Source organism: Sprattus sprattus (assembly GCF_963457725.1).
Source record: "Sprattus sprattus genome assembly, chromosome: 8".
Classification (NCBI taxonomy): domain Eukaryota; kingdom Metazoa; phylum Chordata; class Actinopteri; order Clupeiformes; family Clupeidae; genus Sprattus; species Sprattus sprattus.
Genome location: NC_137927.1, coordinates 6,831,400 through 6,846,399, shown reverse-complemented (window position 1 = coordinate 6,846,399; position 15,000 = coordinate 6,831,400). Strand labels below are relative to the sequence as shown.

The 15,000-nt window shown below is 48.1% G+C and overlaps 1 protein-coding gene across 2 annotated transcripts in view; it reads left to right on the top strand.

Annotated features, from left to right (window-relative positions):
- Positions 1-15,000, top strand: part of rapgef2b (Rap guanine nucleotide exchange factor 2b) — a 94,424-nt gene that overhangs the window by 55,071 nt on the left and 24,353 nt on the right. For both annotated transcript variants that reach the window (XM_080842992.1, XM_080842991.1), the window contains one exon: positions 11,050-11,181. In XM_080842992.1, coding sequence (XP_080699118.1) covers positions 11,050-11,181 — 132 coding nt within the window. The remainder of the gene's footprint in view (positions 1-11,049; positions 11,182-15,000) is intronic.

Sequence of the window (15,000 nt, the reverse complement as noted above, 5' to 3'; positions counted from 1 at the left end):
AAAGGAAGAAGCCATGGTGAAGAGGCTTAGTGTGTGGGGTGATTTGCAAAGTGGATGTGTTCAGTTAAAATGTGTCATTGTGTGGGATATTTTGTCAAGCAACAGCAGTGTTTGTGTGTGTGTGTTTTTGAGCGTTTATCTGTCTATCTTGTTTGTGTACATCCGCATCTGTCTGCAGTGAGTGCATGTTAATTTAGTACCTTATTATTCAACAGTGTGTAACTAGACGACTGGTGTGTGTGTGTGTGTGTGTGTGTGTGTGTGTGTGTGTGTGTGTGTGTGTTGAGAGATGAGAAGTGTATAGCCTCTGTAGTTTTGTCCTGGACGGAAGGGCCTTTGAGCCATTGTCCCCTGACTCTTTGTGATGGAGAGTGAAAGGGCTAGTGTGTTTTGTGTGTGTGTGTGTGTGTGTGTGTGTGTGTGTGCTGCAGGGTGGATGGGTACCTGAGATAATATATGTGTGTGTATGAAGTATGTGTCGCTTATCATATTGTCCATGTCCACAGGCTGTTGCTGCCATTGGATAGTCATAGACTTACGTGATGGCAGGAACTATTTTCTTGCTCAGAGGAGACTGTGGCTCTAGGGACAGTTTCATGTTTTTATTATGCCAGAAGAGACATTTTGAATAGCATATCATCTGCCATGCATGTGTCTGAAAAAACACCACTAGGATATGGACATGACACTCTTACACACTAAACACTAATATCACACATGCTAATCTCTAGTAATAGTTGTTATAGTCAGTCAAATGTGTAAAAAAATTCCAGATGACGAGTGAAATTTCGCACCGCTCAAACACTTTAGTTCTATTAATGAACCAAATGTTGGTCACCCATCTGTCAGGACTGCAGACTGTATTCTCCCTGACTGATGCTCACTTCTGCCCTTCAAATACTATGCAGACGCACACCTTCTGTTATTCTTCCATTAAACTGGCCGCCCACCCCAGTCCCGTCATCTATCTGTGTGTGTGTGTGTGTGTGTGTGTGTGTGTGTGTGTGTGTGTGTGTGTGGGGGGGGGAGGGGGGGGGGGGGTGAAGGATCCATTATTTGATCATTGTGTCACTGTCTGTGATATGATACTATGACCATTGTCTGATGGATAGGGTCTTTTCCCTAGAGAGAATGTGTGTGTGTGTGTGTGTGTGTGTGTGTGTGTGTGAGAGAGAGTGCAAATGGATGCAGGAAGGCAGACATTTGTTTTAGTGTGTATGAGGGTATGTGCATGCATGCATGTGATTGTGTGTCTGTGTGTGTGTGTATGTGTGTTTTGGAAGGGGGAAGCTAACCAGCTCAGCCTTGCCTCTGGCTCTGTGGCCTGCTCACTTCCGTTGTCACGGCGACAGAGAGTCACATGTGGGCGGGACGTGTGTAGTCTGCTGGAGGGGGAGGAAGGGGGGGGCAGCCAACTGGTCTTGTTGTCATGGCAACCAGCACTGAAGGAAATGTGTGCAACAGAAAGGGGGGGGGGGCAGCCTGACTGTGTGTGTGTGTGTGTGTGTGTGTGAAGGAGAGAGGGGTGTCGCCTGCACAGCTGTGTTCAACAGCACAGACTGCCTGGCTGTCTTTTAATGGTTTATTTCTATCCCTTCTCTCCTCTCCTCTCTTCTTCCTCTGCTCTCTCACTCCATCCGTAGCCCAGGAAGCGCCTCACTCTCCTCCACCGTTGCCATGCCAACTGCTGGCAGCTCCAGCACCGGGCTGAGAGGAGCATGATAATGACATTACACTCACTGCGGCTCCCTCTCTCCCTCTCTCTCTCTCTCTCTCTCTCTCTCTCTCTAATCCTCCCACCTCTCTCTCATGTCCGCGCCTCCTCTCCATCTCTCCATCTTTCCTCTCCCTCTTTCTTTTCTTTCATCCTCTCTCCTCAGCTCGCTCTGTCGTTCGCCTTTGTTGTTTTCATTTTTTTTTCTCTCTCATTGTCTCCTTTTCTCTGTTCACTTCATGTGTGAGGGCAGAATAGCCGTCACCAGCAGCTGTGTGTGAGTGAGGGAGAGGGAGAGAAGCGAGAGAGGGAGAGAGAGCGAGAGAGAGAGAGAGAGAGGGGGAGGGAGGAGGTTCCTATTCTGAGCCCCCCTCTTCCTTCCTCCACTCCTCCCCCTACACTCACTGACTCTCACACGCGCACACACACACACACACATGCACATCACACACAGGCGCACGCACCCACACACACATGCATGGGCTGTTTTGGTCACAGATGAACCGGGAGTATTCAACAATGCAAGGCTGGATTGAGGAGGCTGGAATCACGGTCTCCACCTAATGTGATGGTGCGTACCACTATGTGTGTGTGTGTGTGTGTGTGTGTGTGTGTGTAGGTCTATGTGGAGACAGAATCCCTAGTACCCACCTCATGTAATTGTGTATATTGCTGTGAGCATGTGTGTGTTAATGTTTATATATGCACGCCGGCAAGGCACAGGAGGGATAGAGAGGAGCGAGTGAATGAGAGTGAAAGTGCTGTCAGCCATTTTAGTCAGGTTTTTTCTCTCCTTCCTCCTCTTCCTCTCCATCTTTTCCGGCTCTTTCCGCTCGGCTGCCTGCCGTGTTCCTCCATCATTGGCTGGAGCGATGCAGCTAATCACCACTGAGCTCCAGGGAGACCGTCGCCGTGGCGATGCTGCTCTCATCCTTGGACCTCACACTGTAATCTGTGCTTTCATATTCCCATTGATTTTCCTCCCTCCTCTCTCTTTGCCTTGCTCTCACTCTCTCTCTCTCTGTGACGGCTCGGTTGTGAAGAGCTGGACGTTTGTGTGTGTGTGTGTGTGTGTGTGTGTGTGTGTGTCTGTGTGTGTGTGTGTGTGTGTGTGTGCACACGTGTGTGTGTGTGTGTCTGTGTGTGTACGCTGCAGGCTGTAGGAGACTGATGCTGATCCTGGAGTCTAAAGCCTCGTAGTCTTAGCACCCCAACTGACACGAGGGAGGGGGGGGGCACTATCTTCCTCCCCCCGAGAGAGAGAGAGAGAGAGAAGGAAAGGCAGGGCACTGTCAGAGAGACTGCCAGAAGGAGAGAGAAGAGGAGAGGTGGGGAGAGAGAGAGAGAGAGAGATAGAGATAGGGAGAAGAGGAGAGCGAGAGAGATTAGCTGTAGTGAGCAAGGATGCTGAAACGGAGCCGAGCTCATCTCCTCCCCACACCGTTATGAAAGCGTTCACCGAGGCAGGCTGCCATGGCGTCACGAGCCCCGGTAAGCACGCCAAACCAGTGACCAACACCTCAGCAGACCACATCTCACACCTGCTGCTGCTGCTGCTGCTGCTGCTGCTGCACCCTGCCCATGGTGCTGCTGAAGACGGAGCTGTGTGTGTGTGTGTGTGTGTGTGTGTGTGTGTGTATATGAGAGAACAACAGGACATTACAGCTAATCCATGGCTGTCTTATTTGTTTGCAGTCGTAAGGTAGGATGTATGTTTGAGAGAGGCTGATATTTGCAGTGTGGCTCTTGAGTCTGTGGCACCTTAGTGAAGGGGGTGTGTGTGGTGGATGTATTTTCACTGATATCCTTCAATATGATATATCCTTCAATCTATGTGTATGCATGGGTATGATCGTTCATGTGAACTCATTTCTCTGTTGGATGATTTAATGTGCGTCAGTGTGTGAAGGTGGCCATGTGCTTGCCACCTGCCCTGTCACACAGACCTAGACTGTGCAGCAGGATTTATGATGAGGGAGTGTTTGAACCCATTTTCCTTTACGGCTCCATATTTACACAGATCTCAGCGTGGGCACTAGGTTGGTACAGAGTAAAGAGAGGCTGTGTGTGTGTGTGTGTGTGTGTGTGTGTGTGTGTGTGTGTGTGTGTGTGTGTGTGTGTGTGTGTGTGTGTGTGTGTGTGTGTGTGTGGGTGTGTGAAGATGTTGCAGGTAGTAGCCATGATGGGTTCTAGAGAGGTTCTAGATGTCTCTTGCGCTCTCTCTCTCTCTCTCTCTCTCTCTCTCTCTCTCTCTCTCCTCCTCTTCCTCTCCCGCCCTCTCTCTCTCTTTCGTGGAATATGCCTATGCTGTTAATGAATTGGGTCAGGGCTTACGGTCAGGGCTTCTCTTTACCAGGGTCAGTGTGCTGCCATATGTTCCCAGGCTCCCACACTCATATCTGATGCTGGTGTGGAACTGGAATCACTTTGAAGGTGGTGGCATGTCAAGACACCAGATGTCACACCCCAGACCGGTGCCAGCTCCGGCTCTCCAACGGCTAGCGGTGTGAGCGTGTAGCAATGGGAGCTAGGCCACATAGAGGCAGACTTTGAAACGGTTCTGGGTTTGACCTGAGGTGGATTCATACCAGATCTCTCACAGTCATTTCCCTGCTGACTGGAAACCCACTGAGACCAGCATTAGCTAGAATGTATATGCTGGACTAGGACTGATGTGCCGGTCTGGAGTTTTAGTGCTACTCTTTGTTCCTTGTCTGGCTAATATCTCTGCAGGTCTAGAGTGCAAATGCTGGTCTTTGTTACCAGTTGGTTCATAGCATAGTTCTGCTGGGGGGTTGCCAGGTTGTTTGGATATTGTTTCTGCTGGTCTGGAGGTCCTCTGCTGGGTGGTTGCCAGGTTGTTTGGATATTGTTTCTGCTGGTCTGGAGGTCCTCTGCTGGGTGGTTGCCAGGCTGTTTATATGCCTTGATCTGTTTGTTATTGAAGCATTAGTTCACTCCCCCCTCATCAATATTGAAGGGTTATGGCACTTATTGAGTTTGGACTTTGGCAGGGTGACAATGCAGAATGTCACCCAGCACATGATTGATCTGAGCCGTGCGGAGAATGGATCGGTTTTAAAGGGGAGTGGGCATTGGAGACCAGAATATCTCTCTTGGTCGCTCGCTCGCTATCTCTCTCCCCCTCCCTCTCTCTCTATCTCTCTATCTGCCTATCTCTCTCTCTCTCTCTCCCCCCCCTCTCTCAATACCTCTCTATTTCTCTCTCCCTCTCTCTTTCTCTCTCTCTCTCTCCCTCCCTCTCTCTCTCTCTCTCTCTCTCTCTCTCTCTCTCTCTCTCTCCGGGTGCTTTTGAGCTGGCAGGCATCATCCCTGTTTGTCTGAGGGCACACTATGTAAGGGAGAGGACGGGGAGATGCCACCTGACGGGGCTATAGGTCTGGGTACCACCTGATCAGACAAGGGGGTAGGAGGTTATCCACTAAGCCCTCACAGGATGTAGTGAGGGAAGGTACTAATCTGTCACTTCCTCCTGGTCTATATAGTGTTTGAGTGATTATGTTGGTATTGTTTTTTTTGTGTTGACTATTCATTAGGTGGGTTAGTTTTGTATGTGTGTGTGTGTGTGTGTGTATGTAAGTAGTGATGTTAGGATGTGTATGTTGGGGCTGTGTGAATCTGAGCCTCCTGTTTTAATCTGGCATCCTGCTGAAGTTAATCTCTTCATCCGCCGGAGGACCCCAGGACGGAGCAGGGGGGTGTAGCATAACCGCAGAGACAGGAGTCCTCCAGTGGCCACATATAAAATACCCCTTAGACTCCACGGCACAAATACACATGTATGCAAAAATATATACGTATATGAGCAAAACTACACATACAGACTTAAAGACTTAAACATGCTTGTACACCTCACATACACATACAAGTATGAATAACCCCCACACACACACACACACACACACACACACACACACGCAGCGTTATGATTGGACCTGTCCTGCTATCCCATTCTCTCCTCTCTCCTCGGTAAAGTAGGTCATTAGGTCTGCAGAGTGATTTATTTATTTTTTTTTATTTTTTTTGGGGCAGCCTGATCTGCTTACAGCGAGGGCGCAGAGAGATGGGTGAGGGATCGCCGTGGTAACTAAAGACTCCTCCTCACTCTCTCTGCATCCCACTGTGCTCTTAACCACCGCAGCAAAGCACTCTGGGTAAACGGCCCTGTGTTTGTGTGTGTTGAGGTTCGTACGCAACGCCGGCCGGCTTATCTCCTAATGCAGAACACATTAAAGGGCTCGTCCACAGTCACGCCTCCCCACTCTTCTGTGGTGATAATCAGAGCTGTGTGTGTGTGTGTGTGTGTGTGTGTGTGTGTGTGTGTGTGTGTGTGTGTGTGTGGACGACATTAAACTAAGAGCTCCAGGGCTTGATTGACTGAGGCCCTGACCTAAATTGTGGCATGGTAGAGGGAAGCCTTTATTAAGTCCCGCGCCTCGAGCAGGAGCGAGCCGGACGCCTAAAGGGAGGAGCAAGGACCCCCGGGAGTGTGTGGGGTGGAGGTGGGATACGAGGATTGACTGCAGGAAGGCTTCAAAGGCTGTGGATATTCCCATCCGGCCTCTACGGCACGCCTGTTGTTTATGGTCCATTGTGTTTGGGAAAGTGTGTGACTTCATGTGTGTGGCCTCCGTCGCGATGGGAGGCAATGTGTGTCTATGTATGTGTGTCTGTTTGTGTGTATCATGTCAGTCGCGATGGGAGTCATTGTGTGTCTGTATGTGTGTTTATGTGTATGTTTGCACAATCAAAATAGTCATAGGTAAAGTTTCCTGGTTGTGAATCCATTGTATGAAATCCATGTCACTTTTTTGCAGTACACACACACACACACACACACCACACACACACACACACACACACACACACACACACACACACACACACACACACTTATGAACTGTTGGCTCCTCTGTGTGATTGACACACTCGCTGACATTCTTCCCCTCAGGCCTCTGTTCTGTTCCATTTGTTGTGGTTGAATCCGTGAGATTGGACCTTTCATGTGACTGGCCTGACATCATAGTGCAAAGCAATGGTGTCTGTGTGTTGGTGTGTGTGTGTGTGTGTGTGCGCATGCGCACAGAAAGTGTGCAGGCCTGGGATGCTAAATGGCTATAATGGATGTGGCCCCTGGGTATTTGTAAGCATGTATCGTATCTGCAAGTCGCTTTAGATAGGCGTGCCTGTCATATATCTGAATATTAGGGTCATGCAACTGCATTCAAATGGTGATGGACTGAAATTGCATTGAATTGGATTTGGAATTAGATTTGGAAGGCGGGAGACTGAGAGACTGTCTGGCTTTTGTCATATTAAAAGACAACAATACTTTGATAATGAAGCGCTTATGAAAGCAGACGTGTGTGTGTGTGTGTGTGTGTGTGTGTGTGTGTGTGTGTGTGTGTGTGTGTGTGTGTGTGTGTGTGTGTGTGTGTGTGTGTGAATGATCATTTGTGTTTGTAGACCAACCACAAGCCTTCGGGATAATAGGGACTAAAACAGGTCTGATAGGCAGTAGCATAGAGGTGCATTTGTTTATTTACTGCTTTTTTCACAGATATTTCTGTGTGTGTGCGTGTGCGCGTGTGTGTGTGTGTGTGTGTGTGTGTAAATGGGTGTGATAATGCAGAAAATATGAGTACCAAGAACACTAAAGGGCTGGATAACCCTGATACCCCAGGAACACACACACACAAAATGTACATCTGCACTATGCTAAGCTGCTTTGGATAAAGGAGTTAACTGAAAGACCAATTGTAAGAGCTATAGCCCTCAACTACAGCCCCGTCGTCAGCCACTAGGTTGCAGGAGGGTGTTTGAGCGAGCTGTATTTGGAGGAGGGTGTTTGGGCAGCGCGTTGTTTGAGCGGCACAGTGTTTGGCAGGAACAGTGTTTGAACATTCATCTGAACTTCACATCTCTGAGGTGTGAAAATGTGAGAAAGTGATTTCTCAACCCCCCTCCATTTCTCCCTCTATTTCGCCTCGTCCTTCTCTCTCTCTCCCCCTCTCTGTCTTTTTCTCTCTGCCTCTCTCTCTCTCTCTCTCCCCCTCTCCCCCTCTTCATCTCCCCATCAACACCTCAGCTGTCCTTACACTCGTTCTCTCAGTGTTTTTTTCAGCTGTGATATTCTAACTGCATATTCATGAGCCATAATGGCCACAGGTTAGAATAAAAACAGCCTCCTGCTGAGGTACAAAGGTGTGCGGGTGTGCGGGTGAGTGTGTGTGTGTGTGTGTGTGTGTGTGTGTGTGTGTACGTGCGTGTCTATTTGAGAGAGTGTGAGTGTCTTTATTTCTCCCTCTGCCTGTTCTGATCTACAGGATATATGTCTGTGTGTGCGTGCCTGCTTGTGCGTGTAACCTGCTTTTAATGGAACCCAATACATTCTTTTTGAGGCCATATCTTCTTGAACTCACCCCTGCCACCAAAAACACTGATCTCTTTCTGCAACTGCAGTCTGGAAAGAAGAAAGAGACACACATTGAGAAGGAGGGATAGAGAGATAGAGAGAAGTGGAAGACACATAGAGGAGAGATGTGTGTGTGTGTGTGTGAGAGAGAGAGAGAGAGAGAGGGATAGAGAGAAGTGGAAGACACATAGAGGAGAGATGTGTGTGTGTATGTGTGAGAGAGAGAGAGGGATAGAGAGAAGTGGAAGACACATAGAGGAGAGATGTGTTTGTGTATGTGTGAGAGAGAGAGAGAGAGGGATAGAGAGAAGTGGAAGACACATAGAGGAGAGATGTGTGTGAGAGAGAGAGAGAGAGGGATAGAGAGAAGTGGAAGACACATAGAGGAGAGATGTGTGTGTGTGTGTGTGTGAGAGAGAGAGGGATAGAGAGAAGTGGAAGACACATAGAGGAGAGATGTGTGTGTGTGTGTGAGAGAGAGAGAGAGAGAGGGATAGAGAGAAGTGGAAGACACATAGAGGAGAGATGTGTGTGAGAGAGAGAGAGAGAGAGGGATAGAGAGAAGTGGAAGACACATAGAGGAGAGATGTGTGTGTGTGTGAGAGAGAGAGAGAGGGATAGAGAGAAGTGGAAGACACATAGAGGAGAGATGTTTGTGTGTGTGAGAGAGAGAGAGAGAGAGAGAGAGGGATAGAGAGAAGTGGAAGACACATAGAGGAGAGGTGTGTGTGAGAGAGAGAGAGGGATAGAGAGAAGTGGAAGACACATAGAGGAGAGATGTGTGTGTGTGTGTGTGTGTGAGAGAGAGAGAGAGAGGGATAGAGAGAAGTGGAAGACACATAGAGGAGAGATTTGTGTGTGTGTGAGAGAGAGAGGGAAAGAAAGAAGTGGAAGACACAAAGAGATACGAGAGAAGTAGTGAAATGGACGCCACAAAGCAGTAAGTCTCCAAATTGAACTGAAATAAGGACTCCTCCTGGTGTGTCCTTGTTGGTTTTGGGTAATTGCTTGTCTCGGGGCTGTAGTGCTGTGTAGCTGGTGTTAATTATTCCTTTCATCTGCGTGCCCCCCAGGCACACTTCCCATCATGCCTTGCAGCATTCTACCCCAGGCCTTCACATGTAGAAGCCTGTGAGGGGAATCACAGATAGGACTCACGATGGACGTGTCCACAGATAGGGCTCACGATGGACGCATCCACAGATAGAGCTCATGATGGACGTGTCCACAGATATAGCTCACGATGGACGTGTCCACAGAAAGAGCTCACGATGGACGTGTCCACAGATAGAGCTCACGATGAACGTGTCCACAGATATAGCTCACGATGGACGTGTCCACAGATAGAGCTCACGATGGACGTGTCCACAGATATAGCTCACGATGGACGTGTCCACAGAAAGAGCTCACGATGGACGTGTCCACAGATAGAGCTCACGATGAACGTGTCCACAGATATAGCTCACGATGGACGTGTCCGCAGATAGGACTCACGATGGACGTGTCCACAGATAGAGCTCACGATGGACGTGTCCACAGATAGGACTCACGATGGACGTGTCCACAGATAGGGCTCACAATGGACGTGTCCACAGATAGGGCTCACAATGGACGTGTCCACAGATAGAGCTCACTGAGATACATTGTCTGGCTCTGCTGGCCCCTATAACTCCCTCTCTCCTCCTCTCTGTCTCTGTCTCTTTCCCTCCGTCCGTCACTCTTTCTATCTCTCTCTCTCCACCCAGCTCTGTCTCACTCCCTCTTTCTTCCTCTCCTCTCTCCCCCCGATTCAGTTCATTCAATGTGCTTTATTAGCATTACAATTTATTTGTATTTTCAAATTTTGCACTTGTATTGCCAAATAATGTATACACTCACTTTTTAGGGTCAGACAGAAGTTCACTTTGTCTGGTAGTTTGGTTTCCAAAGGTCCAAATAGTCGAAATAGTCTTCCTTTGCTTGTTTGATTATTTTATTGATACAAATTGGTGGTTTGGAAGCAGTACTGGTCTGAGAATTTTGTGTATTAGTTTTAGTTCCTGAGTTAGTGAGCTTCAGTACCAGCTGGCTCAGACGACTCTGTTCTGGGTTCAGTACCAGCTGGCTCAGACGACTCTGTTCTGGGTTCAGTACCAGCTGGCTCAGATGACTCTGTTCAGTACCTGCTGGCTCAGATGACTCTGTTCTGGGTTCAGTACCTGCTGGCTCAGACGACTCTGTTCTGGGTTCAGTACCAGCTGGCTCAGACGTCTCTGTTCTGGGTTCAGTTCTTGAGTTTTTAATGGCATAAACTGGAGTGGAGTGTCAGGACTAGACTTCAGATTCATTCAGAATGTTAATGTACATTTTTGAAGAGAACCAGCCAACTCACCTCAGACTACTACTCTAAATACTCAACCATCACAGCCTTATAGTCGAGTCCTTAGGGCTTCGTTTGGATATGTGTGTGTGTGTGTGTGTGTGTGTGTGTGTGTGTGTGTGTGTGAGAGCATGTGTTTGGTATGAGCTCAGAATATTTATTTGTTCGATTTAGGTTTCAGAAGGATATGTCTGTGTGTTCTGTGGGTTTTATATTAACTATTGATTGATTGTGTGCATGTCGCTGAGTATTGTGTAGTGTGATGTGGTCTGGCTCAATTCTGGCTCAGTGCCGGCTAAGGTTATCTCTCCTCCAGTCTCAGGTGGTGTAAGGGGATGAATCGGCTCAATTTGGTCAATTTTTATTTATTTTTTAAATTATTATTACTGTTCAACTTCAGAACTAATGTTCTTCTTTTCTCTTTCTTCTGGTGTGTGTGTTTGTTTGTGTGTGTGTGTGTTTGTGTGTTTGTGTTTGTGTTTGTGTGTGTGTGTGTGTGTGTGTGTGTGTGTGTGTGTGTGTGTGTGTGTGTGTGTGTAGCTCCCTGCGGACTTCAGCAGATTGCACCTGGCCGACGGACTGCACCCCCAGGTGACGCACGTGTCCTCTAGCCAATCAGGATGTAGCATCACCAGTGACTCTGGAAGCAGCAGCCTGTCTGACATCTACCAGGTGAGGGCACACACACACACACACGTATTCACTCTTTCGCTCTCTTTCTTTCTCTCACACACTTCAGCTGTGTGTTTGCGTGTGTGTGTGTGTGTGTGTGTGTGTGTGTGTGGGTGTGTGTGTGTGTGTGTGTGCACACGTGCGTACATGTGCGTGCACATGTTTCGACTGCATGCGTGTTTGTGTATCTTAGTAACAGAAGCACAGCGCTTCTCTATCATGTGTTGTCCTGACCTCCACCACATGCTAGTGATCAGTTCCAGACATACACACACACACACACAAACACCTTCTCACACATACACACACACACACACACACACACACATACACACACAGCAGGTCAGCACTCTTGCACCTGCTGGGTTTGTTTGCTAGCTCAAGCTGTGTGTGTGTGTGTGTTTGTGTGTGTTGGTGGGGCGGCAGGGTGTTTGCCTGTTTGTGAGAGGCTTGCATTTGATTCCCTGTGTTTGTCTGAGGCTATCTTGGAGTTCATACACCTCTATATTTCTGTGTGTGTGTGTGAGTGTGGAAACTGAAGATGTGTGTGCCTGTATAACCACAGTGTGTGTTTGTTAGGCTATGATTACCACGGTGTGTGTTTGTGAGGCTGTGCTGACCACAGTGTGTGTTTGTGAGGCTATGATTACCACGGTGTGTGTTTGTGAGGCTGTGCTGACCACAGTGTGTGTTTGTGAGGCTATGATGACCATGATGTGTTCGTGAGGCTATGATTACCACGGTGTGTGTGTGTGTGTGTGTGTGTGTGTTCGTGAGGCTACGAGATGGTGATAAGGGAAATAGTGGGGTTGGGGTATAATGTTTTTTTTGTCTCACTTTCTCTTTCTGTGCGTGTATGTGTGTGAGATTACTCATTGTGCATGTGTTACTTCTGTGATTCTGAGAATAGTAATTTACTTGTGTGAGTGTGTGTGTGTGTGTGTGGGGGGGGGGGGGGGGGGGGGGGGTGTTCGTGAGGCTATGAGATGGTGATGAGGGAGAAAGTGGGGTTGGGGTATAATGTGTTTTCTGTCTCACTTTCTCTGTGTGAGATTACTCATTGTGCGTGTGTGTGTGTGTGTGTGCCTTCTGTGGTTGTGATAATAGTGAGTGTGTGTGTGTGTGTGTGTGTGCGCGTGTGTGTGTGTGTGTCGCGTGCCACTCTCCCTGATCCCCTCTGTCCATCTGTTGGCTGCTGGGAACAGATGTGCTGCTGCTGTAGTCAACTCTAACATGGCACCCCTGACCAGCCCAAGCCCCACCAATCAAAGAGCAATCAAAAACCACACTGTCCAATCAGAGGTAGCCTTGACCTATCCAACCCGCCTCTGGCAAATCAAATACAGTCCTTACTAATCAGACGCAGTACTGACCAATCCGACATGGTTATCTCCAACCCATTTGGGTCTCGACATTTGCATACAAAAGGGCTGAGGGAGAGAAACAAATGGTGTCAATGGCAGAGTAATATTGAAGAACACTGTTTACTTTCCATCATCATAAGATATAATCAGGAGCTAGTTTATGTGCTAACTCCATGTTTACTCAGGAGCTAGTTTATGTGCTCACTCCATGTTTACTCAGGAGCTGGTTTCTGTGTTTACTCCGTGTGTAATCAGGAGCTGGTTTCTGTGTTTACTCCATGTTTACTCGGGAGCTGGTTTCTGTGCTATCTCCATGTTCACTGTAGTTTTCGTAAGAGTGCTAAACCCAGAGCTGTTTTCTGTGGCTTTGATTCCCTCTGACTGGCTAACCATGGTATAGTTAAATCAACAGGTTGATATTTCGCACTGAAAGAAAGAAATATGCACACGGCAGTTACTGTCTTATGCAAGCATATAGGACTGATAGTTTAACGGTATCTATTACGATTTATTACCTTAAGTCTTTATTTGTTTAGTATGACGGTACAGCAGTCACCAGTTTAGCTCCGCCATAGCAGACAGTGTCATCAGGTCGTGACTCGCGTCACATGCTCATATCTCAGCATGTCTTTTAGGCTGGTGTGCCGGAACATTCTACAGTGGTCTCATCTCCGTGGTAACATCAGCCCCGCCCAGCCAAGATGGCGGTGTGTTTTGGCGTTTGAATAAATGATGAGACAGGAGGGAGCTCAGGAGTGCTGATCTCAGAATAGACCTGCTGAAATATTAACGACTCCACTCCTCTCCCGCCCTCCCTCTCTCTCACACTCTCTCTCCCTCTCTCTCACACACACTCTCTCTCCCCGCCCTCCCTCTCTCTCACACACTCTCCTCCGCCCTCCCTCTCTCTCACACAAACTCTTCCTCCTGCTCTCTCTCTCTTTATCTTTCTCTCCTCTGTTATCACTCTCTCCTCTCTCCATCCCTCCCTCCCTCCCTCTCTCTCTCACCTGCCATCCCTCATATGTGTGAATTCTTTCTACTCTCTCATCACTCTCACCTCTCTCTCCCTCCCTCTCTCTCTCTCTCCCTCCCTTCCCCTCTCTCTCCATCCTTCTCTTACTCTGTCTCACTTTCTTTCTTTCTGCTGCTATCTTTCTTCACTCTCATCACCTCTTTGTCTTTGTTCTTTTCCTTTTTTTCTTGCTTCATCTTTCTCCTCTTTCTCTCTCTCCCTTTCCTCACTTGTCAGTCTTTCTCTTTCACCTTTCTCTCTCCTCTCCCCCAATCTCTCCTCCTGTTTCTCCTTCTCTCCTTCCTCTCTCAGGGCCATGGATCACACATCCAGCCTAGCCTATGTTAAAAAATAGATCAGGCTTTCATTGGATAAAAGCATACACACACACACACACACACACACACACACACACACACACACACACACACACTTGGTAATTATGTGCCTTTATTTTTTTTTTATTACCCCCCTTAGTAGTCTTAAAAATCTTAGCTGTGTGTGAGTACATGAGTGCATGTCTCTTTGTGAGTGCGTGTGTGTGAGGGAGAGAGATTAGTCTTTTTGAGGATGTGCGGATATCACCAGGTTTTGAGCACCAGGTAGCAGCGCAACCTGGCGGAGCAGATCCAGTTGCAAACACCTTCATCTATTAAACATTACAGCACAGGAAACTGCCTGGGGGAAAGTCAAAATGGCTGCCCAGTAAATGTTAACTGGATCTGGTTAAAAGGGCTCTCATAAACTCTTCAGCTTGAAGGTGTTTTGAGGATATAAGCTGCTTATTTTAAGAGACGTCTCATAGGCATTACTGAACCACTCAACCCTCATCTTAAATTTCTTATCTGATCTGTAAATATGTCCTTTAGAGAGGTGATGTCACTCTGACCCCTGACCCCCTTCTATCCCCAGCCCACTACACAGGGGTTTCCCTCCCTTCATGACCTCATCTTAACCTTTGCACTGAGGTGCCCTCATGACCTTTTGAGGTCTCGGTGGTGTGTATGAGTTTGGCAGGGGCCTTATTATCTACGTAAGTTTAGTCAAGAGACTTGCTAGTGAAGTGTAGTGACACACCCCTTCGGTCTTAACAATGCTTTTGCCCGCTTGTGTCAGATCTGGGCCCTTACCTATTGTGTGTGTGTGTGAGTGTGTGTGTGTGTGTGTGTGTGTGTGTGTGTGTGTGTGTGTATCAGTGTGCCTGAGTCTTCTTCCATTATTTTCACCTGCCCTGGTTCCCCCCCCCTCCCACACACATGCTCCCCATCCCCCACCTGAAAGGCCGGCCCTGCCCCTGGCCCTAGCCCCTCCCACTCTGATCTGAGCTGATCTCTGAGTGGACGCTCCTCAGCAGACTGCTGCATATTTAATGAGCTGCGCTGCTGTCATTTTGAGGGGTGATGGCCGGAGAGTGTGAGTGTGTGGGCGACAGAGTTGGCT